This window comes from Primulina huaijiensis, chromosome 18 (assembly GCF_012295235.1).
Source record: "Primulina huaijiensis isolate GDHJ02 chromosome 18, ASM1229523v2, whole genome shotgun sequence".
NCBI lineage: Eukaryota > Viridiplantae > Streptophyta > Magnoliopsida > Lamiales > Gesneriaceae > Primulina > Primulina huaijiensis.
Window position 1 is genome coordinate 3,826,655 of NC_133323.1, and position 27,688 is coordinate 3,854,342.

General features: G+C 33.2%; 5 protein-coding genes and 2 non-coding genes across 9 annotated transcripts; 5 read left to right on the forward strand and 2 right to left on the reverse strand.

Moving 5' to 3' along the window:
- The first annotated feature begins 5,102 nt into the window (after window positions 1-5,102).
- On the forward strand, window positions 5,103-5,176 carry TRNAI-UAU (transfer RNA isoleucine (anticodon UAU)). Its single transcript has one exon. It is a non-coding gene; the product is annotated as a tRNA-Ile (tRNA).
- A 1,739-nt stretch (window positions 5,177-6,915) lies between these two features.
- Window positions 6,916-6,988, reverse strand: TRNAE-CUC (transfer RNA glutamic acid (anticodon CUC)). Its single transcript has one exon. It is a non-coding gene; the product is annotated as a tRNA-Glu (tRNA).
- Window positions 6,989-7,224: 236 nt separating this feature from the next.
- LOC140964806 (GDSL esterase/lipase At5g45960-like) lies at window positions 7,225-8,981 on the reverse strand. 3 transcript variants are annotated; one of them, XM_073424749.1, is made up of 5 exons: window positions 8,646-8,981; window positions 8,381-8,511; window positions 7,955-8,188; window positions 7,567-7,819; window positions 7,225-7,488 (listed from the first exon to the last, which is right to left on the reverse strand). In XM_073424749.1, exons 1-5 carry the CDS (start codon window positions 8,923-8,925, stop codon window positions 7,298-7,300), a joined length of 1,089 nt encoding a protein of 362 aa, XP_073280850.1. In that variant the 5' UTR covers window positions 8,926-8,981; the 3' UTR covers window positions 7,225-7,297. The 3 variants fall into 3 exon arrangements, with proteins under 3 accessions (XP_073280850.1, XP_073280849.1, XP_073280852.1); XM_073424748.1 differs by having other exon boundaries at window positions 7,227-7,488; window positions 7,558-7,819; XM_073424751.1 differs by having other exon boundaries at window positions 7,346-7,488; window positions 7,563-7,819.
- Window positions 8,982-10,010: 1,029 nt separating this feature from the next.
- Window positions 10,011-10,822, forward strand: LOC140964621 (ethylene-responsive transcription factor ERF091-like). Its single transcript, XM_073424481.1, has one exon. It carries the CDS (start codon window positions 10,133-10,135, stop codon window positions 10,820-10,822), a length of 690 nt encoding a protein of 229 aa, XP_073280582.1. The 5' UTR covers window positions 10,011-10,132.
- Window positions 10,823-12,098: 1,276 nt separating this feature from the next.
- LOC140964817 (rac-like GTP-binding protein RAC13) lies at window positions 12,099-13,980 on the forward strand. Its single transcript, XM_073424764.1, has 7 exons — window positions 12,099-12,324; window positions 12,454-12,541; window positions 12,708-12,817; window positions 12,923-12,986; window positions 13,219-13,283; window positions 13,403-13,468; window positions 13,689-13,980. The coding sequence occupies exons 1-7, from the start codon at window positions 12,226-12,228 to the stop codon at window positions 13,785-13,787; spliced, it is 591 nt and encodes a 196-aa protein (XP_073280865.1). The 5' UTR covers window positions 12,099-12,225; the 3' UTR covers window positions 13,788-13,980.
- Window positions 13,981-19,080: 5,100 nt separating this feature from the next.
- LOC140964815 (WUSCHEL-related homeobox 9) lies at window positions 19,081-22,094 on the forward strand. Its single transcript, XM_073424761.1, has 5 exons — window positions 19,081-19,418; window positions 19,667-19,950; window positions 20,114-20,884; window positions 21,492-21,724; window positions 21,812-22,094. Exons 2-5 carry the CDS (start codon window positions 19,830-19,832, stop codon window positions 21,815-21,817), a joined length of 1,131 nt encoding a protein of 376 aa, XP_073280862.1. The 5' UTR covers window positions 19,081-19,418; window positions 19,667-19,829; the 3' UTR covers window positions 21,818-22,094.
- Window positions 22,095-25,637: 3,543 nt separating this feature from the next.
- Window positions 25,638-27,413, forward strand: LOC140964816 (ras-related protein RABA1f-like). Its single transcript, XM_073424763.1, has 2 exons — window positions 25,638-26,018; window positions 26,773-27,413. Exons 1-2 carry the CDS (start codon window positions 25,798-25,800, stop codon window positions 27,203-27,205), a joined length of 654 nt encoding a protein of 217 aa, XP_073280864.1. The 5' UTR covers window positions 25,638-25,797; the 3' UTR covers window positions 27,206-27,413.
- The last annotated feature ends 275 nt before the right edge of the window (window positions 27,414-27,688 follow it).

Here is a 27,688-nt window from a genome sequence, read left to right on the forward strand (position 1 = left end):
AAAAAATGCAGTGTAAAGATACCATCTGGCGAAAGACCACAAGATCCCAATTAACTTTTCTCGCTAGCGGATGACAAAAACAAATGATCAAAATTACAGCAAGATGAGATCAAGTTTCGAATAGATGCTGATGCAGAAAAGAAACTCATTGGATAGACGACGGCTGTTTATCGACTTAGTTTACGTGTGATTTCGATGCATGATCAGCAAAACAAACCGGCTTTCTCCAAAGTATTTCGAAAAGATGTACAAAACACCTCAGCAGCTTTATATCATTTTAACATCAACGATAAAGTTTTGGATATGGACGAAGATACTTTATGATCGTCTATCTTCATAAGGGGATCATGAGTCATGACCTAATGCAATATATGCAGATGGCCGCTACTTTTTCTATGAGAATTAAAATAAAGTTTTATTATCAATTGTGTTGGAAAATAATGAGTTACGCGCACCCTTTCGAAAATAATTTTTTCTGTCCGATTGATTACCTATCAAACATCAAGGTCTCAAGTTTGATATATGGTCTCGAGTTGTGTGACCCATCAATTTACCCTTGAAATACTTAGAAAGGAATATATGTCATTCATATTGATAATTATGGTGCTTATTTCCTTAAAATTAAAATTTAATAGGAAAAATATATTTTTTTTGTCCACTAACTTGTCCAATTTTGAGTTTTGATCGATTAAGTTTTCAAAATTTTTTTTGGACAGACTAACTTCTAATTTTTGGCTATTTTGCTCCAATTGTTTGTCGTGGCGTTTGAAAATTCATCAATTTTCGAAATCGCTTCAGGACTTTTTGGTGTCACGTCAAAAATAGTCAAAAATTGAAAAAATATTTAATGTATCAAAACCAAAATTTGAAAGTCGAAAATTGGATAAGTTAGTTGACATTTTTTTTCCTAATTTAATATATGGTAAAGTCATGCATGCCAAAAAAATTTAAAAAATTGTCCAAATTAAACCAAGTCAAAACATAAAGATTGGCGCTCTTGGTGGTAACAGTGGCTTAAATTAGATGTATATGACCTATATTATATGTTATAGATAGTTTGATCTTCAATTGAAATTTGTATTGTTACTCTTTTGAAATTTATGATCGTGTTATTAAAAATAATTTCATTATATATTTTTTCTTTTGGTATCAATAATTATAATTAAATATAAGTATTATTCAATTTCTCTTTCTATTCTATTATAAGATTGATTTCATTCATGTCTTACACTACAAAAAAACGGATGGAATAGCGACGGTTTTTGATAAACCATCGCATTCAAAGATTAGCGACGGTTTTTGCAAAACCGTCGCTACTTTAGCGACGGGTTTCGACCAACCGTCGCTCATATAGCGACGGTTTTTATACACCGACGCTATAATAGCGACGGTTATTTATAAACCCGTCGTCTACTAAAGTAAGCGACGGTTTATCAACAACCGTCGCTATTATAGCGACAGTTTTACAACAATAGTCGCTATCTTAGCGACAGTTTAATGAGACCGTGGCTATTTTGTGCGACGGGTAATATACCCGTCGCCATGTGCGACGGTATAATCAAAAACCGTCGCATTATTTTGCGACGGTTTATTTAATCCGTCGCCATAGGTCACAGGTTTTATTGCCCGTCGCCATTAGCGACAGTTTATGATAAACCGTCGCCGAATCGGCGACAGTTTATCGTAAACTGTCGCTAATGGCGACGAGTTTTTCGACTCACGTCGCTATAATTCTTTATATACCGAAGTTCGCGAACATTTCGCCTATTCGGATTTTTTTACTTTTTAGCGGAATTCTATCAATTTTTTCGCATTTTCTGTTTCTTTACTTATACTAACTTTTTTTTTTTATTAATTTCGTAGATTTGCTCGTCGGTGTAATTTTTCAGCGTTACGTGGATCTGCATATTTTCGCGCAAGTGAGATTTTTAAAGTTTTTTTTATCAAAATTTAATATTTGTGGTGTTTTGTATTTTTGAAATTTTGCGTAATATTTTGATGACTTTTAATTTTTTTTTACAGAAAACCGTAGTTTAATTATGCTACGGTCCTTTGAAAAACCGTTACTTTATATAGCGACGGTATTTCGAAAATCCGTCGCTTCATATAGCGACGGATATTCTAATACCGTCGCTTAATATAGCGACGGATATTTAAACACCGTCGCTTAGTATAGTGACGGGTTTTTAGAAACCGTCGCTTTTATGCAAGCGACGGTTTGTAAAACCGTCGCTTAATATTAGCGACAATTTGTATTTAACCCGTCGCGACAGGCGACGGTTTTTGGGAAATCGTCGCTGGAAAATAGCGACGCGGCTTCCTGTTACGGTTTTTTAAACCGTCGCTTAACCGTTTCGCTAACCACTTTTTTTTGTAATGTTATTTCGTTCATTCATACCAACCATATCCTTAAATTCAAGATATTTTTTTAAAAAAAAAATTTATTTTTAACTTGTACAATTATAACAATAATCAAATAAAAAATATTCAAACAAAGTATACATAAATCATACTTTGAACTAAACATTCAAAGTAATTAACAATTCTACCAATAATTTCATATAAATATCACAATGTAGTAATTGAATATTAACAATATATGCATAATGCAATCCACAAATCTCGTAGAAAACACACTCTTCAAGAGAAGAGGAAAATGTAACATCTTGGGCCCGTGCTCGTGTGACTGCATAATGAGCTCATATAGCAAATATTTCGTAATCGTCTTCGTTTTACAAAAATGATTAACCTAAGTTGTTATAGAAGTCCACTGTAACCCATTATAAACTCATTTTAATCATTATTTTTTATCATGTGGAATAAGAGGTATCACAATCACCCCTACTTTAGAACGCGACGTCCTCAACACGGCCTGACCCCTCGATCCACCAGCGCTGAGAATTTTGAGGTGGCTCCTACAGGTTCAAGAAGTGGGTCTCGTTATGTAGCATTTTGTCCCGCAGGTTCAAGAGGTGGCTCACATGTACGTAGCACTGTCACGTATAGCACTTATTTCCCAGTTTTCTTTGCTGGTGACAGGTTCTGATACCATTATGTCACGTCTCGAGCCCGGACTCGCGCCCACGTGGCTGCACAATGGACTCATATAACAACTACTTCATATTCGTCATCTCTTTAAGAAAATGATCAACACAAGTTGTTATAGAAGTTCATTGTCACAAATTATAAACTAATTTTAAATCTTTAATTTTTATCATGTAAGACAAAATGTATAACAGACAATGAATAAAAATAAGTGGATTCAAAAAAGCCTAAACAAGTTGGATATGGATAGAATATTATTAAAACCCGATATCCGGTACATACCCATTTAATATCATCCAAACACAATCCAAACCCGTCAGGTGCCAGTTCTGCCCCTACACACATCCCCTTCCTTGGTGACACCCCCTCACCCCGATGGTGACCCCAAGAAACAGTAATAGAAATGAGACATCAACTATGGCCAGCTGACCGCAACAACTAGAGATGTTAACGGAGCGGGTCTTGGGTTTAGCCATACCCGATCCATGAAGAAAACTTTGACTCATTACCCGTCCCACCCCCGTTAATTATTCTTCGGACCAACTCCCTCCCTACCTAAAGTGTTTTCTAAGAGCAACGACGCTCGAATTCTTCGACATCGAAACATGCGGATCAAACCCAGCTCCCCTAAATCGATTTTTGACTTGTAAAATCAAACACTTGCGGAGGAAAAGAGAAGAAGATGCGTCAGATGATAATGGGCTTGCTGTTAAAGAAGGTAAGCATTCTGGGTGGAGTTGATTGGTGATATCCTGCAGCGGTATCCTCAATTTCATCTTCTTGTGGAAAGAAATTTCCGAATACTTAGCTCCTAATTGAGAAGAAGAACTCGGTGTGTTCTCCTTGCCGGGAAGAGACAAGACTGCCATTACTTTTGGTGTATTGTGAAGGAGATGCTTGAGAAGGGAGGTGTTGTGGAAGTATTTGTAGTGAAGATTGAAGGTGGGAAGAGCGCTAGGCATTTGGAGGCAATTGAAATTCAATAATGATTCAGAAATGGAGTTTGGGGGTTGAGTTATGGAGGGAGGAGGTTTGGGAAATGTACAAGAAACTCGCGCTAATTTTTAGGCAAATGAAATCGAGAGCCCATGGGCGTTCAAAAATTTGGAGGGCTAATAAATACGAGTTTCTTTTGGTTTGAATAAATACGATATTTAATTACAATTACAATTTTGTTTTTAACAAATAATAGTAAATGTAATTAGTCAATTTTCATGTCACTCGTTAAAGTAACAATGACAATTTGTTTTTATTCTTATCTTATGACTTATTTTTACTATCCGAAGTAATTTTAACCAAAGAAAATTATCCCTTTTCGAAATCCATCAATAGTTTTGTTGATAAATAATAATTGTCTCTACAAGAGAGGCAATCGAAATATGAGAGATGAACACTCGTTCCATTGTTTTACTGTACTTACAAAAGCTCGAATTCCATGAACTTTAGGGTGATAAATATGAATAAACGGTGTAATTAGTCATGGGTGTTGGTGGTTGCTACAAAGTTGATTGCTTTTTGTTGATTTGCTGCAGGTTTGAGTTCGGGGATGAAATTTTTTGACGGGATTAGGATTTCCCTCAAAAAAGGGCGTTGTCAATTCTCTGTCGCAATCTCTGATGTTGCCGATGAGATTAGTCCTGGTCAAGATTTTGGAAATTTGAAGCTTATGCCTTACAAGTATGTTTTCCTTTCTCTCTTTCTTTTTTATGTTTCTAGTTAAAAAAAAAAAGTGACATGCAAATATTTTCTTGAAATTTGAAGGGATCCTCTTTTTGAAAGAAAGAACCTGAACTTATTTTTATTGCAAGCTTTCCCGCACCATTACGAATTTATCAGAGATGGTTCGAACTTCGAAATACGAATGACTAATGCGAATTTTTGTGTGGGAGATGATATAGCTATCAGTTCGATCGACTAACGGATAGTTGCGAACAAATTTTTTTTTTTAAAAAAAGAATTTGATTTAATTTCGAAAAAGATGGTCCAGTATGTTCTGCGAACAAAAATTCTAAGTTATATTGAAATTATAAAAACTTAAAAATTGTCGGAAAGAAAGAGGTCCCGTAGCTCAGTTGGTTAGAGCGTTGGTCTTATGAGCCGAAGGTCGCGGGTTCGAGCCCCGCCGGGACCACCTTAATTTAATGTTTTGCTGTTTGGCTTTTTTTTTTTCCCACATTTCCCGCGACGAACGGAATTATGCGGATGATTAATTACATAAATAATTTAAAATGTAATTATATTTATTCATAATATTCGTGATTAAATAAACTCGCATATTTTTTCTAATAATTACGGAAATTCATTTTTATGGAAGATAAATAAATTGCTCACATGGTTGTCGACTCTTACAAGGTTTTTATGAGTTATTTTCAGTATTTTAACTTGTAAATTATGCGGATCATAGGGTGAAGTTTCATTTCCCGGAGGGAAGGGGTTGGATCCTTCATTAGTAAATGTTGTAACTTGCCTAACTAGATCGGTATTAGTAAATGTTGTAACTCTTACAAGGTTTTTTATGAGTTATTTTCAGTATTTTTATCTGTCAGAAAGTTTTGATTCTTTAAGGATGTTCCTTTGAGTGAGTACATTAACCGAAGTTATTATTTAGACGTATTATTAGTTCCTGAACCCCTGCTTCCTTGGTGGGGATAATTTTTGCTCAAAGAGATCTACTCACGATGGTTGTCAAATGAAGCTCTACTAATTCGAGTTAAACTGCGGAGAGCTGAATCCAAAGGAAAATGTATAAAATTAAACTGTTACTCCACACCCCAAAACCACTAGCTCCAACATAGCTCTACACAATGGGCTCGACTAGCATCTCTTTTGTATTCACCCTTGTTACCATAATTATTAAAAGTATGCGCCTAGGTGACAAGAACAGCGAGGCGCACACATTGCGCCTAGGATATTACCCAAGCACATCATTTGAAACTGCCTTTGCCTAGGTGTGAGTCATCCGAGAGGTGCAAAAGTGAGCGTTTTAAAAAAATGAGATGATATTTTGTAGGTAAATAAAAATTAATTCAATTCCAACCAATTTTAAAGCTTAATTAACAAAATACATTGCTATTTAATGATTAAAAAAACACTATTGTCACTCATTTATGCATTTTTTTATCAGAAAGTTCAGAAGTCCTCTGTGGAAACTTTTATTGTAATATTCCTCCTATTGTCACTTATTTTATTGAATATGATTATCAACAATGTTTCGACTTCTTACAATATCACCCTTATAAATCAATTAGTGTTTTTTTAGTTAAATAAAAAAAGAACAGAAAAACAAAAAGACATATTTTAGAATAATAATTATTATTTTTTGATGGGATGATCAGGATGAAAATCGAGGAGGAGAGAAGTGGGAGTGGATGGGTTATAAATATTTGTTGCATTTCTTAGATCACAAATGGGAGAACGTACGAATCTTACGTAATATTGGCTCTGACTGCTGTAATCTTAATCAAGACAGCATAAACTGTCTAACAGAAACCACCTGCTTTCGAAGAACGGTGCTAATTCCCATGTTCTTTCTAGTCTCGTTTGGTTCTGGAATGGGAGAATCTATGATGATGAAGACGGTGTTGTTCTTGCATGACAAGTACAGCATTCTTACTACTGCTGGAAGCCTGGACTTACTACCTTGGAGAGAGTGGGAATTTGGGCCAATGCTCTTTGGTTCTAAGATTAATTTGTATTACGGATATATAAATTCCAAACTACTGTTTCCCCTAAACTTGTATAAAATTTAATTTAATTGTAAGAGTATAAGACAAAGTTTGAATTAATGACAGGGAATTGGACGCAATGAGAGTTAAATTGCATTTGTTAACCACGCAGGAAAAAAAATTCAAGAAGTATATAAAAAAAACTTTCCGTTGCCGGGACTTGAACCCGGGTCTCTCGGGTGAGAGCCGAGTATCCTAACCAACTAGACTACAACGGATCTTGTAATTGTTTTTAAAAACTATATTAATAACTATAACTAGTCGGCACCTTAAAGATTATATGCATTAAATTATTTCCACTTGTACAGTTACTAGAAATTAATGAATGTTATCGAATATTGCTTGCTGTATGGAGTTGGTTGGCCAATTCATTGATGCGCATCTTGAACGCAATTCAAAATGTCATGTATGGTGTTTGTTTAGGGTATGGCCCATCCTCAATCATACTGTATGTTATAAAGGAATTAAGATGATATTGTAATAAAAATGATAATTATGTGAGGGATGGATGGACAAAAATAAATATCCTAACGTAAAAAATAATCAATTACAGGGCGGATGGACAGGAAAATAGCGTAGTATGCTGCTTCAGTGGGGTGTATGGCATCCCAAAACACATACTTTGAGTCATCCGAACAAACCACCGACTCTGGGTTGCAAGCGAATGATGCCTCTAGCAGTCCACTTCCACAGCATCCCACGTTTACTTTCTCAAACCCTGCAAATATTATATTATATTTAAAAAAAATTTACAAAATAAAATTTTGAAAAGTGCTTAATTAATTACCGAACCGACGAGGGTTCTTGACGATGGCATCCAAGGGTTTGTATATGTCGATATAGGCCACTCGGGCCCCATCACTCATCTGCATATCTCTGAGTGTGGTCTGGAGCATGCGGTTGTAATCCCGTGCGACGGTGCATAGCGATTCGATACACCCACGGTGCGTTAAAGCGTTGTCGGAATTCAGTGTTATGACAGCTGGCACGCATCCTATCGGGGGCAGCCCTACTATCACAATCTTCCTCGCCCCCAACTCCACTAAACCCTACATACCATAATATAGAATACTTCATTATATATCTTAATAGTAAAAAATAATAATTAATGTAACCGCGTGAGTTGCATTATTTTTTGCTTGACAACAATTACTCTATGATAAATCATAAGACGGTAGTGCTACCTGTATGAATAGTTGTACGTTACGTAAAATGAACTTCTGGTAGTCGGAGATGGTGTAGGTTAGTCTCCGGACCGGCAGACCATAGTAGTTGACGATGAAATCATTTGTGCCCGCACTACAAAGAAAAAGAGCTTTATTTATGAGATTTTTGGCTCCCTCTTTCCCAATGGAGGACTCCATTCGCTTTTTATACTCTTTAAAATTGTCCAGTTGCATTTGCAATGGAAGCACACCCTGTCAAAATCATTTTTTTCAAAAAAAAGAAAAAATTATCAGCCGGTCAAATCATGATTAATTTGATGCCGTTTATAAACTTGTTTATATCATGAATAATCTTGTCGGTGATCATATATGTGTAAAAAAAATTCATTCAAATTAAGTTCAACTTTATAGGAGATTAAAGATAAGGAGAGGGAAAGATTTTACATCTATTTGAGCTGTAAGCGGGTCGATGCCGGAGCCAGCAGAAGCAAAGCAAACTCCGGTCTTGAGTTCGTCGAGGCTAAGTGTTGAGTCCAGATACGGTGGTACATAGTCTTTGATCCCCAGGTAGTGAGCTGTTATATATAGTAAATTATATTAAATTAGTAATTCTATAATTGTAAAGATGATGTCTACAAGAATGAATTCGTTTTTATTTTTATTTCCATTTGGTATATAACGTAATATTGAAAAAATACAATGTACGTACCCACAAAATCCGTGGCAAGAAGGCCATTGGTGAACCTTCCGGTGGCAATATGGTTGGGAAATCTCCGACCGTATGGCGGGAAGTTGCTTTTGAAAGTGGTTTCCAAGAAATTATTGTTTCCAGAATCAACGGTGGAATCTCCAAACACAAAAATGGCAGACATTGAAACATTCTTCAGTGCAGAGATTCGCTCTTTCAAGCTTCTAGTCTCACCGGTATATAATGAAACGAGAAGGAAAAGTATGGCAACACGGTGAGATGAACAAGAGAGAGACAGCATAATCGGAAATGACCCACTCTACACACACACAAACAGTGAAGTACATTATTATTATTATTATTATTATTATTATTATTATTATTATTTTGAAAACATATGTATATGCATTATTGGTATTAAGATTTAAAAATATCGAGAGCTCATGATTGTCGAAGCATTGACCGAAACAAAGCATTTAAAAGAATGAGCAAATGGATCAAACAGTCTTTTAGTTAAAGAACCAAAGGGTCCGCATCCAAGTAGCACCACACAAAGTGGGACTAGAAGATCATACTGGAAAACCACCCACAGCGGCTTGAATGTTTTAAGATATTTTATCATTGGGTTCGGCTAGTAATTAATATAGTTTTACTTTCCTTTCAAAAATCAAATAAATAAAAAAATATAATCAAACATCTCAAACTTCTTTTTTTTCCTTTTAAGCATCGAGTCCTCAACATATATAACATGATTAACATCTAGAATTTAGTGGAATTGATTTAATTAAAAATTAATTAATCTTTAAAAATTTATACGTAAAATTCAAAATATTTGATAGGATGTATTGTTGTGAATGCTATATAATTTAGGGTGACAGATTGTCCTGTCGGTATTCCCCATGGCCAAGCAAAGATTACAGCCCGCCTCAAGATAAGAAAAACTTAAATTTAGCAGTGAAGGCAAGATTATAAGCCGCAAGTTATGTATGGATTTGGGTGTCATTTGAATCAATTTGAATTTTGTTCATCCAAATAAAATAAGTAATTTAAAATGGGCATGATCATTTTGGCTATCATCCCAACAATCGACAATCAAATTACTCGCATTTGTTGACCATACCCTACTTTTTCTAATTATACAAGCTAAAATGGTCTTGAGAAATCAGCAATCTATTAAGAAGGAATTTTCTCCATTTACTTGCTTAGATCCCACATAAACTTCGTAAAATATAAATTTAAGGATGGCTTCTTCATGAAACAATTATATACATATGTATATGCATGGAATGTCAAACATAGTACAATAAAAAATCGATGCCTTTCTATTTATTCTAATGTCTGTAATAGCTCATTGTTTGCAATGCAAGTTTCTTGTCGGGTTCCAACTCATATTAGCTAGCTGTTATGTATATCCACATATTTTTATCAAATAAATATAGTCACTACTCTATTTAATTGTCATCAATCTCAAGCTTCAACGTTTTGGTGAATTGTATCAGGCATCATAAATGGATTGTAATCCCTCACCAGATGCAATTCTGGAACAGGTGTGGGCAAATTTCATTGCAAAACATGAAACAGTCGAGTCCTCGGATTCTTGGGATCACGTATCTACCCTTCAACAAGATGAATCGATAATGGAAGTTTTAGACAGATTGCCAAGTTTAGGTGAATGGACATCCGTGGGAGAAAAGGCATGGAGACAAATTCTAGCAGAAACGATCCCCGCATCGAGCATTAATGATACAGAGAAGTCACAAAGCCTAAGCTCAGGAAAAGGTGCAAATGATTCAAAAGCCGATAAAAAGGTCAGTACACGTTATAGAGGGGTGAGAAGACGTCCATGGGGTAAATACGCAGCGGAAATAAGAGATTCGTCCAAGAAAGGAGTGAGGATTTGGTTGGGGACTTTTGACACAGAGGAAGAAGCTGCGGTCGCGTATGATGAGGCTGCTTTAAGAATAAGAGGACGAAAGGCGTGTCTCAATTTTCCACTTGAAACTGATCAGGCCAAAGGAAAAGGAATTTCGTGTAACACAAAGTGCCTAGATTATTCTTCAACAATTGATTCTACTGTTTCCCAACTGGGAGTTTCTTGTATTATTTCTCGTCATGATCAGAGAGAGGATTCGTTTCTTGGTGAACAGCCACCATTGTCTTGGACCTCACACACCTATTATAACCATTTTTCTATGTAATGGATATGTATATGATCATGTTTATATCTGGTCTAGCTGCAACGAGTCAGAGTTTCGCTCCCCTACACAACTCTCTTAAATTTGACAGTATATATTAATTCATCTTAAAAATGCATGTCAAATATAAGAAATTAAATTGTGCCAAATATGGATCTATTATTATTACATTTCTTCACTCCTGTAATATTCTACACATTTTATGGATCAAATATGATTTATGAACTCTTTTTTCAAATTAAAACTATTGTATTAACGAAGAATTAAAAAATTATAACACACAAAAATATATCAAACTGCAGAATATAATTTAATTACAATGGACAAAAATCAGATGTATGAATAATTAATTAATATTCTCTGACTTATTTAGGTTTAATCACAATATTCTTCGTCGTGTTAAAATGTTGAAATGGATTTATTGTCTTGTACATGTTGGTCTTTATGATTTATTATTTTACTTAGCGAAAAGTATCCACTCATATAGTTTTTGTTATTTTATCTAGCTATTAATTTTTTGTTACTTTATAACATTCTACTATATTAGTTTTTATTTAATAGATTTGTGTGTGTGTGTGTTCGTTTTTAATATGTTACAAAAAAACTCTTGTGAGACGGTTTCACGGATCAATTTCGTGGGTCTGATATCTTATTTGGTCATCTATTAAAAAGTATTACTTTTTATGCTGAGAGTATTACTTTTTATTGTGAATATCGGTAGGGTTGACCCGTCTCACAGATAAAAATTCGTGAGACCGTCTCACAAAAGACTTACTTAATTAGTTATTATACTTCACTGGATCATGAAATATATTTGCATTATAATATATAAAATTATTTTTATTGTGACAATGCTATTAGTTATTTTTTTAGATTAAATTGCGTCATGGGCTGAGAAGGGAAGTGAGACAATCCTCTTGGGCTTGGGCTTGGGCATGGGCTTGGGCTCATTTAATAAATGATGTTTAAATTAATTAGACGTAATTTTCAAAACCAACCTACAAAATAATAATCATAGTATAAGTAGAAGCAATCTTCTTCTTTTAATAATAATTTTTGTCCCTTGTTGTATACTTAACTAACAAACAGCCACCACCACTACCACCTAATTTGTTGCACATGAACACCATTTTTTCTTGCAATTGGCTTTGTTCTTCAACTTCAAACAAAAGTAAAGTCTTGAACCAATCATTATAGAGGTTGTTAAATAATGCCAACTTCTCCCAATTAATATATTTATCTTTATGTCACATTTTAATCTTACATTATAATGGGCATTTGAAGAAGACTGATTATATTTATAAATATCCACACTGAGTTGGAGATTCTAAGACATTAAAGATTTAGGGTTTTCGCAGAATTTTTATTAATCTTGTTGTGTTGCATAGCTTTCTTCCTGCCAAGAAATGGCTACAACGAGGTTTATAAAATGTGTCACTGTTGGCGATGGCGCGGTGGGGAAGACGTGCATGCTCATTTCTTACACCAGTAATACTTTTCCGACGGTATACTTAATTTATTTACATGACATATATATATAGATCATTGCCCTTGGTTTCTTGCTTCATGAAATCCTTTTTAGTTGATGTCTTTTTTTCTTTTACTGTTTTGAATACTTGATAATATGTATATAGGATTATGTTCCGACTGTGTTCGACAACTTCAGTGCTAATGTGGTGGTGGATGGCAACACGGTGAACATTGGCCTCTGGGACACAGCAGGTTAATTAACATTTTCCTTAGTATTTTCTTCGACGTGACACGAATTCGAGAATAAGAGTATTTCATTACATAATTCTGTTCAACGTTACTGAATATGGTGTTACCAAATTATAAATGTAGATGGCATGAATTTAAGTATAATTTCCAAAAAACTGATGAAATTCAGGGCAAGAAGATTACAACAGATTAAGGCCCCTAAGTTATAGAGGAGCTGATGTATTTATATTGGCCTTTTCACTAATCAGCAAAGCGAGCTACGAGAACATATACAAGAAGGTCAGTTTCTTTTTCCCAAACCTTTTTTTAATGTAATTAATTAAAATTTTATATAGATACAATATTTACGAATTAATAATCTAGTTTTATTCCTTTTAATCTCAGTGGATCACAGAATTGCGCCATTATTCTCCGAACGTACCTATTGTACTCGTGGGAACCAAACTCGGTAAAATTAATCGGTTTAATAACTTTTTTTTACCATTGGGTAATTATCGTAATTGCAATTTCCCCCTATTATATGTGCAATTTTAGCATCATGTTTCTACTGGCCTTGCTTTTTTTTTTTTTAATAAAAAAAAAAGGAAATGTAGCCAAATAATTACCTTCGGTGAAATAATAAATCGGTGGATTATTCTTTTATTCATAAATATGTTGCGGATAAATTTATAAAAATGCAGACTTGAGAGAAGACGAGCAATTTTTAAGTGGTCATTCTGGTGCGGTTCCAATATCAACTTCCCAGGTATAATAATTAATTTCATTTTCTCGAAATTATTTAATTTTTTCAATTCAAAAAAAAAATAGTACCATAATAATCAATTTTAAAACAATTAACTTTGTTATAAAAAAAATTTAAACCAGGGTGAAGAACTGAAGAAGCTGATCGGGGCAGTGGCTTATATTGAGTGTAGTGCTAAAACTCAACAGGTAAATCACAAATATTTTGCCTAAATTTATGTTTCTGAAAAAAAATTAAGATTTCCCATAATTTTCTATTTTTATTTAGCTTAATAAGTTATTTTTATATATGTATACATAAAGAGTAATTAATTTGGTTCGATTTGGTATATTTAACATTCTTGTAAGATTTGGTATATTTAACATTCTTGTAAAATTTTATTAAATTTTTTCCTTTGTTCAATTTCAGAATATAAAAGCCGTGTTTGATACTGCGATAAAGGTTGTTTTGCGACCACCGAAAATGAAGAGAAAGCCTATCAAGCTCAGAAAATGCACATTTCTTTAAAATTCACACATGCGCACGCACACACTCACGTGTGTCTCTTCGTGTGTTCTATATATTACAATATCAAATTTATTATAAAATGGAACACTGGATGCCAGATTTCTGATTGTGTTTATTATTATATCACGGAATTTTATTTTGTAACTCTATGTTTTATTTCGTAAGCCTAAATATATGCGACGAATGAATTCGATTTGCGTTAATTTTATCAGTTGTTTTTAATTGTGACTTTCATTATTTATACGTACATTTCTCTTAAATTCATTCTTGTTGTGATACGGATTTTATTTATACGTACATTTTTCTGTCAATGTATAAAATTCGTCCCAAAAAATATCCATCGATCGTATTGCATGTGCGGCCTGGTCTTATTTTATTTTGATTAATTTATTACATATGAATGAATACACATAACATAAATGAGCTGTTTGCATGCAGCAGGGCATGAAAAATAATTCTTTAATTATATATTATATAATGAAAAGTCATCAATTCCCCAAGCAAAACACCATCAGGGTCTAATAAAGGATGTACCCTTGTTTTGTGGATCATGACATATTTTAATTTCTTCTTATTCTTATTATTTTGATATTAATTAATTGATTTATTAAAATGGATTTATACTATCGAGAAGATAAAGAGAAAACACAAACATCCAATATTGAAGAACCCTAACTATCCTTGACTTTATATTTTTAGGCCTGGTTATTATTATTATTATTATTATTATTATTATTATTATTATTATTATTATATTGTTACCCTTTATTTTCACAGATTCTGAGTTTCTAAACTCATGCAGAATTCGATGGAATTGGTTTTGTTTGATCAAATGTGGACTAATAATTCAAATTAAATAGCTTAATTTCAATACAATTAGAAACCAATTGATTAAACAAAATCTCCAAACTCTAACAAAAATGAGTAAATTTAAATCAGTGCATTAAAGTGTGTCCACTTCGCATTTACTGAGAGCACGCGTCTGCGTAAGGGAAGGGTGTAAGCGCACTTCACGCAAGACACACATACCTATTCCAGTAAAATGCGATTTTAAATTGCGGCATTCATTAATTGTGACATGTGCTACCTTAAACATATAGAACTATTCCGTCGTGTCCACTACTTACTGGATTATTTCGTTCATATTATTATAGTGTCGTGAATATATATGGGAGTATGTATATATGCTATTTTATACGAACAAAAATAAACGTAACTTTTCATTTTTTGAGTTATAATATGATCCACTATTTAAATTTACTCACTTTTCTAACGAATCTCATATATTAATTTTAATTTGTTACTAAATTATCTTATTTTTTTATATATGTTTTCTCTTATTTCAGAAACATCTATGATCCTGAAAATAATCGTTTGATACCTCACGGTTAAACATTACCATATTTTGGCACATCTTATTTATCTCATCTGAAAAATAAGTTATACAGAAGAAAAGCAAAAGTGAATAATTATATATGTTAGATGTGTCATGATCAGTTAGATTAAATTCTTGATAGTAGTTTATATAAACTTGGATAATCTTCTTCTTGAGCTAGCTTTTGGGTGGAGTTATAATCGAGTCCATGATTTTAGCATGATATCAGAGCTCATATGTTGATTGTGCATGCCTTATTGGCCACCCGCTAATGTCTTGTGAACATCACGTTCCGCTTGTTCATTTTCTGGGCGTGAGGAGGTGTGTCAAATGTTTTACATCAAGTGAATTAAGTTCTTAGAAGTTGTATATATGAATTTATACAATCTTCTCCCTAGAGCTAGCTTTTGGTGTGCCATATGTTTCACATTGATTGAATTAAGTTATTGGGAGTTTTATGTATGAATTTGAACAATTCTCCTCCTAGAAATAGGTTTTGGAGAGTTAAGCTCAAGTACATGATCTTAAAAAATATAAAAATAAATCTAGCACAAAGTTTATGTCATTTTTTGTGATACTCTTGTCCTACATTGGTTGACAATGAAAGTTGAAAATGTTTTTTAAGAGCTTACAATAAACTTCTATAGCAACTTGAGATAACTATTTTCGTAAAGCGATAACGGATACGAAGTAGTTTGTATAAGATTACATTGTTGCAATCGCACATGCTTGGGCTCGGAGCGTGAAATTTTTTATTGACTCTATGAATTTTATACTGAATTGAGCGTCTGAGTTATTTCTTCTTCGGGTGGGTCAACATTTTCAGTAATTACAATCTATAAATTATTTAAATTCGACCTCATGTTAGTGTCTAACGTACTTAATTATATTATTAATTATTATGCTTTGAATTTCATAATAAAAATATAAATATTGAGATTAATGCATTGAATCATACTACACGTGACCTTTACCAAATTTATAGCGTCACAAGATCAGTCTAATCAATTTTATGAGACAAATTTTCGATCCGAGTCTCAAGTATTATTTTTCACTGCAAATAAAATAATAATTTAATTATGTCAAGAGTATTAATTTTCATTGCAGATATGGTCATAAGGACGGTCGACTGGTCTAAAAAATATAGATGCAAGATGTCTAATAAAAGAATTACTCAGTTAACAGAGTTAGTAATTATAAAAATGGTACTTGATCATATCACCACTCACCACTAAAATTGTCATAAAATCAATGTTAAATCTATTTTATACATAGTTATGTTATATATATGATTTATTAAGTAATAGCAGACATTAGAATATAATATATTTTAAAAATTGAGATTATATATTCATTAAGTTTGATGAAAGAAAGAGTAAAAGCAAATTATTGGATCGAGCTGGTCTCTATATTCCTTGCACGATACAAATGTTTAAATAGGTCTACATGTAGCTTGCCAAATGTTTACACACTAGTCTACGGTAATCAAAATTTATCCAAACCAGCAAATAGGGGGAAAATAGTGGAAGGGAATGGCGAGAAATGAGATGGATTAAAACCAAAAAAACCCACCATTTTGGTTGCAGACAAAATGGAAGGAAAGGAAGAAGCAAACGCCATGAAAAAGGCAAACGTGACATAATATTGGAAATTATTCAATAAATATCACCAACACCCTCTTTTTTCCCTTTCTTTCTTGAAAATCCCGCCACGATTGAACTCCAGTTTCACTGAGTACTGTTGATGGGATTATTAAATCTTACCTAATTAAATTCACTGTTAAAATTAAAATGATGAAATAGGAGTAGGAGTTTAACTACTACCATATCCAGCATTCGATCATGGGTCTTCTCTGAACTGAGAGACGTTTGATGGGATTGTGCGTTATGTACCTTTTCCATGATACTTCATTGTCCATCACCATTGCATAATATAAACTTTTTTGACTCCAAAATCTATTCAATAATTACATTACATTCCATAAAAATATTAAATGATCATGTTGTTAGTACTTATAAATGAAAACATTCGACGATCGAGATTATTTTGTTGGAATAAATGAGTAATTCTGGTGAGAAATTGATGAACTTAAAATTTATGCAACACATGCATGCTCCATTGTTAGAGTTTGGAGCTTTTGTTAATGTCGGGATAAGAGCAATTACTCTCCTTGATCAATTGAATTAAAATGTATAGGGAGTCGCGATTAGCAAATTAATTACAAGTTAGTGTCCAATGCGGTGACCTCTTTCTTGCGGAGGAATATTTACGACATTCAAACTTCGCTTGACGCCAAACAATGCTCTTTCCATGGAGTCAAACGGTGCCATTAATATATTCGTCATCTAGAAAAGAAAACCAACAATAAATTAATTTTGAAGGAAATAAACATTAAAAGATAATTAACTGCGAGATCTTGTTCATACTGTGTTTCATCAAAGATAAAACATATATATGGAGGTGGTTGGATATATATATATCCAAAAGATGCATGAATCCCACCTAATATTTTTTTTTTTGAGATTTGAGATTATTGATTATTAACTTAAATTAAATTAATTAAAATATTTTAATCCTAAAAAATTAAAATGTGTGTGCTGTTTAGTGTTTACTGTGTGATATATCTATGTATAAAAACTCAACATAAATTATATATCATCGTATATTAAATTATTTCTATATATCTTTTAAAGAAACAAAATAAATTTTGTGAGGCTGTATCACAAGTCAATTTTGTGAGATAAATATCAGACACGGTCAATTAATGAAAAATATTATTTTTTTATGTCAAAAATATTAATTTTTATGATAAATATAGATGAGATTGATCAGATATGATAGACACACACAAAATATCATGTCAAAAGATATCTGTGATGATTTGAGGTATGATGGACTTGTACTAAAAAGTAAAAACAAACATTTTCTCCGGTGTATCTTTTGTTTTCGGTGAAAAAATTTTTTTAAAAAAATTTGGTTGCTTTTTCATCATTTAATATTTTCATTTGACAAACAACCTCGGATGTTACATTGGTTGTCCATAAAATCAAAATGTACACTATATTAATACATAAGGTTAACTGATTTAAAAACTAATTTAAATGTTAACTCATATTACGTACAATCCAAATTAGCTAGCTATTACTATTATAGTTTTTTTTTACTAAAATCAGCTTTCACAATTCATTTANTTATCATTCAACCATATAAAGAAATACTTAGAAAAAAAAAAGTCAGATTATGTTGTATCTATCCACTATATGGATGCAACGTATCAAATTATTACATCATTGACCGCCCGATCACCAACAGATGTAGGTTTTTCCTACAGACTGGACTACTTTAGAACATATTTTATACTAACATTTGGTTTGAAAGTAATTAAAAAATTTGAGTTCTGTAAGTTAAAATTGTTTTATTGAGGTCTCCTCCCTTTGTTTGAATAGTAACAAATTTGATTTTCTTAAATTAAAATATGGATTTTAGCCTTAGAAAAGGAAATGAATACTCGAAAAGCTTTCATCGAATACAAATTTATTTGATTTGATTTGAATTCAATCAATTTTTAAGATGAATTTTAAATCAATTTTGATACGTATTTGTTATAAATTTATATAATACTGAAAAAAAACATGCATTATATTGTAGATGTATCGTTGCGTGGATGAAATATATGTCATTCATTCAATAATTTAATTCAATTCAAATAAAATAAAAGAAAGAAAACCTCAAAGTGTTGACGACAGCAAATCCATACAGCACTTGCTTCCCAAACCCCTATGTCCCCTTTCTTGACTTTCAAACACTCTTTTCTTTAATTCCTGCAACCACCTCTTCGAATTACAGTAATCTATATAAATATAAAATAAAATATTTTATATATATACGTAATCCCCTGTCCACCATCCATTTCTTCTTCTCCTCTACCATTAATACTATTCTTCTGTTGAACAAAAACCCTCCGATCCTCACAAGCCCACATAATAAACAATAATCATTTTTGACGAAAAATGATCTTTTTCTTTCTCTTTGACTAGTGTGTGCGTGCGTCTGTGCAGATCAGACGTTCTGCGGCACCATCCCACCCTCGTGCATTAAGGACTTCATCTGTCCACTCTGATGAAGATTCTAATATAAGCCCCGGCATATGTTTCTTTCAATGTTCTCTTTGCTTCACGTCCGTGGGAATTTGGTTGTACTATGTTTAACAAACGCGTGTTCTACTTTTTAATGCATATATATATTTGTGAGCAAGGGTATGGGCCTGTACTATCTTCCTCACTTTATATTTAATTTCTTTTCTGTTTTGGTTTGCGATTTTGCAGGCGATTCTTGTCCTGGGTTTTTGCTTTTTTTTTTATTCCATCTTAATTAATTATCATTAGTTTTCTCATTATAATAAACCTTAATTCACCATAAACTTAGTACTGTTACGGTTTTAGTTATTTCATTTCACCCCTTTTATATATAACTTAACTATTTATTGCTGGTGGACTCATAACAGGAGTAGGTGATGTGAAAAAGGCTATAAAGAGAAGATTCAGTCAGTGAAAGACCAGCAAGAACTAAGAGATTTGTGATTTGTTTCTCTCTTCGGGTTGGCTGCTTTTCAAAATTTGTTTCAGCTTTATTTACAGCTTTAAGCTGATAGCATCAAAACCCCGATAATGGCATCATCGAACAGACATTGGCCTAGCATGTTTAGGTCAAAACCCTGCAACACAACTCATCTCCAATGGCAGCAGCATGACTTGACTGCTGGTTACCACAGAACGCCATATACACCAGGTACATATATATTTTCATGTTACGCGTATTTTATAATTTTATTTAATGGTTTTCCCCATGATATCTTTTATCATGGCTTTATTGTTTCATTTCCTTGAGAAAAGCGAAAGGAAAAGAAGTTCAAAATTTTGAAAATAATGATAATGGGCTTTTTATCAAATAGTTCCTGGATGTGAAGAAAGAACTCAAGAGCCAAAACCAAGATGGAACCCTAGACCAGAGCAAATTCGCATACTTGAAGCGATATTCAATTCAGGGATGGTGAATCCTCCAAGGGATGAGATAAGGAAGATTAGGGCGCAATTGCAAGAATATGGCCAAGTTGGAGATGCCAATGTTTTTTATTGGTTCCAGAACAGGAAATCAAGAAGCAAACACAAGCAACGCCAACTCAGTAACATCACCAAATCCCAGCCTCAAACCACCGCCCCTCCGCCTCCCATCTCCAACGTTGTCACCACCACTGTCACGGTTCCAACATTTTCATCATCTTCTTCTGATAAAACTTCTCCGAATAGCTCAGAAGAAAAAGTTCTCTCTGTTGGCTCTACTCCTGTGATCGATTTGCTTAATTCTCCAACTGCTTCGGTGAACCAACCTTTTTTACAAGCTCCTAGAGAGCTCTTGAGCGAACACTTCTTCTTTCCTGTACAACAAAACAATGGAGGATCAACTGCTGCTCCTGGTTTAACTCAAGGGTTTTGCTTTCCAGATTTATCCACTGTTATAGATCAGGGTATTGGAAATTGCCAAAGTTTCGCTCTTAGTGAACTCATGCTGATGAATAATTCTGTTTTAAAGAAGGCTGAGGATGACAAGATTAGACTGCAACAGGAGATTAATCACACCATAGCTACCGCAGCACATAATACTATTCCCGCTATTTTCACTTCATCTCTCGGTATTACATCCCCCACCGATTGTGTTCTTCAAGGTATCTGAATATCATTTCAGTTTTTTTCCTCATGGAATTTTATTTTATATTAGTAAACCGTAGGGTTTGTTACATGATAGCCCGTACTGTCGAATACCTTCCAAATTTTCCTCTACATGTAAAAAAAATCCAATAAACGTGAACATCGCACATAAGAATTAAGATGGTTTAATTTCTTGAATGAGAGTCAACAAGCTGCCTGCCGATATTCTGGTCTATATTTCCGCATGTGTGAGTAAAGTCACCTAGTGTAATTAGTGACAACTGATGATATCGTTCACTGTGTTGTCTCTCTTTATGGCATTGGATACGTTTTTTTATTGATGTACACCTATGTCATATTTGGGAAGAGACAATTATACATTTGCCTTTGGCCCCTAATTCTTGCTCGCTGTCCCTTCATGTGTCTGTATGATTTGACTTTATCCAGTCCCTCGTTTTAATCTCTATATGACCCTCTTACAACGCTAAAGATCAGAGCATGCCACGAGTTAAATCTAATAATTTCCATAACTTTATATTTCCAAAATAAGTAAAAGTTTAAACGAGTCGGAGGGCAATATTTAACTCGATAGTGGCCGACTGCCTCATGTGATCTATGATGTAGGCGTAATGGCCCCGACAAAATCAACAGTGTTCATCAACGACGTGTGCTTGGAAGTGGGATCGGGGCCGTTTAACGTGAGAGAGGCATTTGGTAATGATGCAGTGCTTGTACAGTCATCGGGGCAGCCAGTGATCACTAATGAGTGGGGAGTTACTGTGCAGCCCCTCCACCATGGAGAATTTTACTATCTGCTTCGCGCATTCACGCCTGATGAGCACAAAACCATTCATTTGGTAATAATAACAACATCAATCCTTCTATTTCATTTCATTTTTAAAGGGACGTGTGTTATGATTTGTTTCTTGCCCATTATTATACAGATTTAATTTGGGGAAATTGCTGAAGCTGGAGAAGAGATCGCGTTAGCTGCATGGCTCTATATGTAACGCGGTTTAGTATTTTGTTTTGGTATTAATCAAGATTTTATATCAAAAATAGTATCAGTATAACGTTTGATTATCATGCAGTACTGTCTTGGTTTGTGCGTCTGTCACTTGGGATGATGATATATGTAGTGGACTTATGTATTTGTACTACATTTCGTTTCAAATTATATTTGTCGTGGACATGCTTGAGCCTCCTTTATAATTAAGTAGCAGCTGGGTTCTGGTTTTATAATATCATCAATTGTGTTTAAAATAGATATTTGAAGAAAATTAAATTATTGTTTTTCAAAAATGCATGCATATCTGGCTCAATTAATTTATTCAGAATTTATAAATATTGATAAAATAATAAAATAATAAATACGGGGGAAATTAATAAGCAAAAAATTATTAGACAAGGCTAAGGTTATATTTTTTTTAATAAAATTCCTTACCATGTCGATCGGATAACTTGCTGATTAGCATAAGGTCAAAATAATAAAACCGTTAGTATAAATACACTGTTGATGCTGTATTTTATTTCTTTTAAGTTTAGAACATAATATTTAAAACTATGTATATAATTAAATTTGAGGAAAAAAGAGTTTTTTTTGCACCAAACCCCTTGTGACATATCAATTGATAGTAAATTTTAATTTTGATCTTGTATTTTGTTTCTTTTATAAGTTTAGAACATAATATTCAAAACCAAGGTTCTAAAAAGCGTGAAGTGTCCCGAAGCGCAGATGTCGAGCTCCAAGCTTAAAGCTTAAGCGAGATTAGCACGAACTTAAGCGTGAAAAAATGTTTTTTATCTTTAGTTTAATTGTAATTATCTCAAACAAATAAATAGATAAAATAATACATAAATATGATAAATTTAAGTATGATGCATTAATTCTCATATTTATAAAAATATAAAAATCTCAAAATTACCATCTTTATTTGTTTTTGCAACTAGATCACATTAAAAAATCCTAGATATTTGTCAAATCATTGTCAGACATGCTTAATCATAATTAAAATTTAAATATAAACATCTAAATTATAAATCTAATTTATTATTTTAAAATAAAAAGACATACCTTCAAAATAAAAAAATTTAAAAATAAACAGATGCGATTAATTGTGTTTAAGCAAACTTAATTAAACACCTTAATTACATTTAATTCGATCAAACTATAGTTTGACCGCTTTTTTCCGCTTTTCTCCGAAGCGAGTCGTTTTTGTCGAGCTCCAAGCTTAAGCGGGCTTTTTAGAACACTGGTCAAAACTATGTATATAATTAAATTTGAGAAGAATAAAGAGTTGTTTGTACCAATCCCTCACGTGAAATATCAAGTCGGTTAGACTAGTTTGAACGCTGTCTAAGCTAAATAAACGTTACGAGATCAAGTTGGATGGTACAAATACAACAAAATATGAATCGTTGAAAATTGAGTTTTTTTTAACCGTTTTTCCACTGGTCATTTTGATCATCGATCAGAGCCGTATCTGTGTTGAATGAGGCCTGAAACGAAAAATGAAAAATGGGCCCTCTTGTTGCAATAATAAATATTTAAATCAAATCTGTGTAATCCAATTGTCAGACTATTTCTTAGATAACTATGTATAATAATAAATACATAAATATTTAAATCAAATATATGTATAATAATAAATACATAAATATATCAAAACCAATATATTGCATCAATAACAACTCAATAAATATTTAAAATAACTACATAAATACTACTCGTTTAGTTATTTAGAGACGAAAATATTTATCAAATCTGTGTAATCCAATTGTCAGACCATTTCTTTCTCAATCGACAACATAGTTAGCCCATTTAGTCTATCTTATGACATTGTTGATCGAAGATAATTATCGTAGAAACTACACTTTTAGTCTCTATAATTGTAGAAACTACAAAAGTCGCACATAAAATTTATATAAAACTCATAATTCAATTATAACTGATTAAAAAATTTAAATCATACGATGTGTGCTTTAGTTATGTATTTAAGACAAAAACTTGTGTGAGACGGTCTCACGGGTCGTATTTCGTTAGACGGATCTCTTATTTGGGTCATCCATGAAAAAGTATTAATTTTTATGCTAAGATTATTATTTTTTATTGTGAATATCGGTAGGGTTGACCCGTCTCACATATAAAGATCCGTGAGACCGTCTCACAAGAGACCTACTCTATATTTAATTAACATGATCTCTAAGCACATTATAGTCCCCATATCACAAGTAAATTTTATTTTCACTAAAGATGTTTTTTTAGGACGGACCCTGAGACAACCGCTTGATTGACCTCATAAAAAGTACGGCTCTGTCATTGATCTATGAAATATCATCAAAATATTTTAGTTCGTCAAATTTCCAGTAAGAGTGTTCGTATAATTTTTTTAAGAAGTTAAGGTATAATATCTCTATTCGATTTTTTTTTACTGAATTTTCGGTATTTGAAAAGAAGTTTGGTGGAATAAATATGATTATACTTTTGAACAGCTATTTTAAAAGAAAAATGTGCGTTTAAGTTGACAGGTCAACATCTTGGCAGGATTTAGTGGTGCAGAGATTACGTGCAAATTGGTCATTGGAATAGTTGTCCAGCTGCCAACATCCATTTTTTGTTCATATGTACCCATTTTATTTAATTTTTATAATTGTATATAAATTTTTTTTGACAGATAAAACAATATAAATTTAATCCCATCAAGCAACCGTTGTGCATATTAAAGTTATAATTTCATCGAAATACATATTTTCTAATAATAAATAAGAAGGAGAAAGGTGGCAAACTTTTTGAATTATCTNTACAAGAATATTGTGCATGAAACATCACATTGATAGCAATCAAATATCCCAAATGACAACTTTGTAAGAAGCAGATACTGATATATATATATATATATATTTCTAACTGCTACGAAGTGAAAGTACGATCACTGTGATATTGGGTTTGGATGAATGTCGTTCGAATATTTTCAAGGTGAGACAAATTAGTGCATTGGTTTTCCCGATGAACGGATGAGACAACTTTCTAAAGCTATATTCTCTATAGATTTGGGTACATGACTTGTGTTTTCGGATATATTATATATGTGTGTGTGTGTGTGTGTGTGTGTGTCTGGAGATTGAAGTAGAAAAGGAAAGAACTCACAGGTGTGGGTTACGTCATCGTCAAATAATTAGGTTGGAAGATATATTTAATTTGTCAGCATTTGAAATTATTATTACTTTTTTATTTTAAAAGATTTCGAGTAGGGTAACCAAAATCCCCAATACTAAAAGATTACGAAGGTGCGTGACTTGTTAGATAATCAAGTAATTTGCACGGCAAAACTTTTTGTTCTTTTTTATTTATCATAGAAAAACACCATAACATTTGTTCTTTTGGGCAGAGGGTATTTTGTTTTTTAACTTTAATCGACTATTTATTTTAAAAAAATGGTATCGTCGGGTGTATTTATTTTACAAATTTCCCCCTTGGATGAGTTAAAGCTACTCTAAAGTTATTATATGATGTTTTGTGTTTTGTCATATTAACACACATTGATATTACACATATGTTGAGAATAGGTCAGATTGGCTTATTCTAATCTATTAATTATTTTATTTTATTTTTTTACCATGGGCCTTCCGAATGCCCCCACAAACTATATATTTATACGAACCCCGTACAAATTGGACTTGGCCAACTTAGATAGGCCCAACCCAATTCTACATAACCCAATAATCAGAATCTGATGGCCGGATTTAATTCACCATTCACAGTCCCTGAAAATGCTGAGGTAACGGAGATCAAACAGCCATGAATTCGCATTCGTTCTTCCGAGAACAATAACCTCGACACGGAGTTCTCTGAGAAATAACCAGAAAATATTTCGACGTCAGGGAAAAGGAAATAAAGATCGTATAATAGGGAAGGGATAGGAATCGAGAAATGGGACCATACAGAGCGGATGACGATTACGATTACCTGTTCAAGGTGGTGTTGATAGGAGACTCCGGCGTCGGGAAAACGAATCTGTTGTCTCGGTTCTCCCGGAATGAATTCAGCCAGAGCTCCAAATCTACCATCGGCGTCGAGTTCGCCACGCGATCCATTCAAGTTGACGACAAGGTCGTCAAGGCCCAAATTTGGGACACCGCCGGCCAAGAAAGGTTTGTTACATATCCTTCTTCCCCAAAAATTTTATTTTTTCTTCAAAAATAATCGCCTCTCGATTTATATGCTGCATGCAACAAAACAAGTGCGATATTTTATATATATACGTTTTCTTTTACTGGAGAAGAATGATTAATGCGATCCATCTTGGTGTATTTGGCTTTGGTGAATGCAAATTTCACTGAATATAGAGGAAATTCATCAAATCTTTACATATAAATGCATGAGCGGATTAATCCATAAATGAACAGTGCTCCTAAATTTGTTGATGGGTTCAATAATTATGTATTTATGTTTATTGTGTTAGGCTTCATATTCATGAGGTCGAGGAAGAAAATGATTCATCACTATAGATTGGACTGAATTCATTGATCATAAGTTTTAAGATTAAAATCTTCCATTCTTGGATCTTGTTTCCATGAGATTAGCTAGCACCCTGTATATATACAGCTCTGACCGAGAGGAGGGCAGTTGAATTATTTGTGCAAAATTCTGCGTACCTATTCATTTTTGTTGCCAAAAGAAATGAAATCACCATGTCTAGATTGAAACAAATCTTATTTTTTTTCATGTTATAGCAACCCAACTCGACAATTAATTACCGTTTACAAAGACTGGTAATGTTTAGGCCAATATGAAAATCATGAAATTTCCCGTCATAAAGCAGTTTTTTTACGCACTTCTTCTCGAAACAACTGGTGGTATAGAGCTATGTCTCTTGTTGATACGTTCCATGAAACTCTACCTTAGGTACCGTGCAATAACTAGCGCCTACTACAGAGGAGCAGTCGGGGCTTTAATCGTGTACGATGTCACCCGACATGTTACATTCGAAAATGTGGAAAGATGGCTGAAAGAGCTTCGAGGCCACACGGATATGAACATAGTGATCATGCTGGTTGGAAACAAAGCAGACCTGCGTCACCTACGAGCCGTTGCACTAGAGGATTCTAAGTCATTCGCCGAAAGGGAGAGGATCTTTTTCATGGAAACTTCGGCCCTAGAAGCTTTGAATGTAGAAAATGCATTTACCGAAGTGTTGACACAGATATATCATGTTGTAAGCAGGAAGGATCTTGAAATTGGAGAAGATCCGGCAGCTCTGCCCAAGGGCCAGACAATAAATCTTGGAACCAAAGATGATGTATCGGCTGTGAAGAAGAGCGGGTGCTGCTCTGGTTGATGCAAGAATGTAACTCGAACTTCTAACCGTGTAACAATGCAAAAATGCATGTTATATATGGCAGTTTTAATGTATCGTTTCGAAATCTCTCTTATTTTTTCCGAATATTTCATGAATAGCTTGTGTTAAATTAAGGTAGATATCATTTTGTCATGATGATAAGATATTTTTATTTTATTGTTCTTCTAAAAATTGGTAGGGCGTCGGATTCAATCGACACAATTTTTTTTCAAAAATATGATAAATTTGGTTGTTAAAACAAATAATCATTGCATTTAGAATATTTTTTTTATTTTGTGTTATATTTATTTAAACATTTATTACTAATTTTTTTTAAAAAATATATCAATTTGATTGTCAAAACACACAATTATGCATTTGATTTTTGGGAGATGAATCAAAATTTTATAATAAAAGGAATGTGATGTATAAGAGTAAAAATTTATATTTAGATAAATATTTCAACTGTATAAACATGTCACG

Coding starts and splice junctions, on each gene's coding strand:
- LOC140964806 (XM_073424748.1), bottom strand. CDS start 8,925: ATGCTGTCTCTCTCTTGTTCATCTCACCGTGTTGCCATACTTTTCCTT. Junction 8,512..8,645: donor TCTTGCCACGGATTTTGTGG/GTACGTACATTG, acceptor TATATATAACAG/CTCACTACCTGGGGATCAAA. Junction 7,489..7,557: donor CAAGAACCCTCGTCGGTTCG/GTAATTAATTAA, acceptor TAATATTTGCAG/GGTTTGAGAAAGTAAACGTG.
- LOC140964621 (XM_073424481.1), top strand. CDS start 10,133: ATGGATTGTAATCCCTCACCAGATGCAATTCTGGAACAGGTGTGGGCA.
- LOC140964817 (XM_073424764.1), top strand. CDS start 12,226: ATGGCTACAACGAGGTTTATAAAATGTGTCACTGTTGGCGATGGCGCG. Junction 12,818..12,922: donor ACGAGAACATATACAAGAAG/GTCAGTTTCTTT, acceptor TTTTAATCTCAG/TGGATCACAGAATTGCGCCA. Junction 12,987..13,218: donor ACTCGTGGGAACCAAACTCG/GTAAAATTAATC, acceptor ATAAAAATGCAG/ACTTGAGAGAAGACGAGCAA.
- LOC140964815 (XM_073424761.1), top strand. CDS start 19,830: ATGGCATCATCGAACAGACATTGGCCTAGCATGTTTAGGTCAAAACCC. Junction 19,951..20,113: donor CAGAACGCCATATACACCAG/GTACATATATAT, acceptor TTTATCAAATAG/TTCCTGGATGTGAAGAAAGA. Junction 20,885..21,491: donor CACCGATTGTGTTCTTCAAG/GTATCTGAATAT, acceptor TCTATGATGTAG/GCGTAATGGCCCCGACAAAA.
- LOC140964816 (XM_073424763.1), top strand. CDS start 25,798: ATGGGACCATACAGAGCGGATGACGATTACGATTACCTGTTCAAGGTG. Junction 26,019..26,772: donor GACACCGCCGGCCAAGAAAG/GTTTGTTACATA, acceptor ACTCTACCTTAG/GTACCGTGCAATAACTAGCG.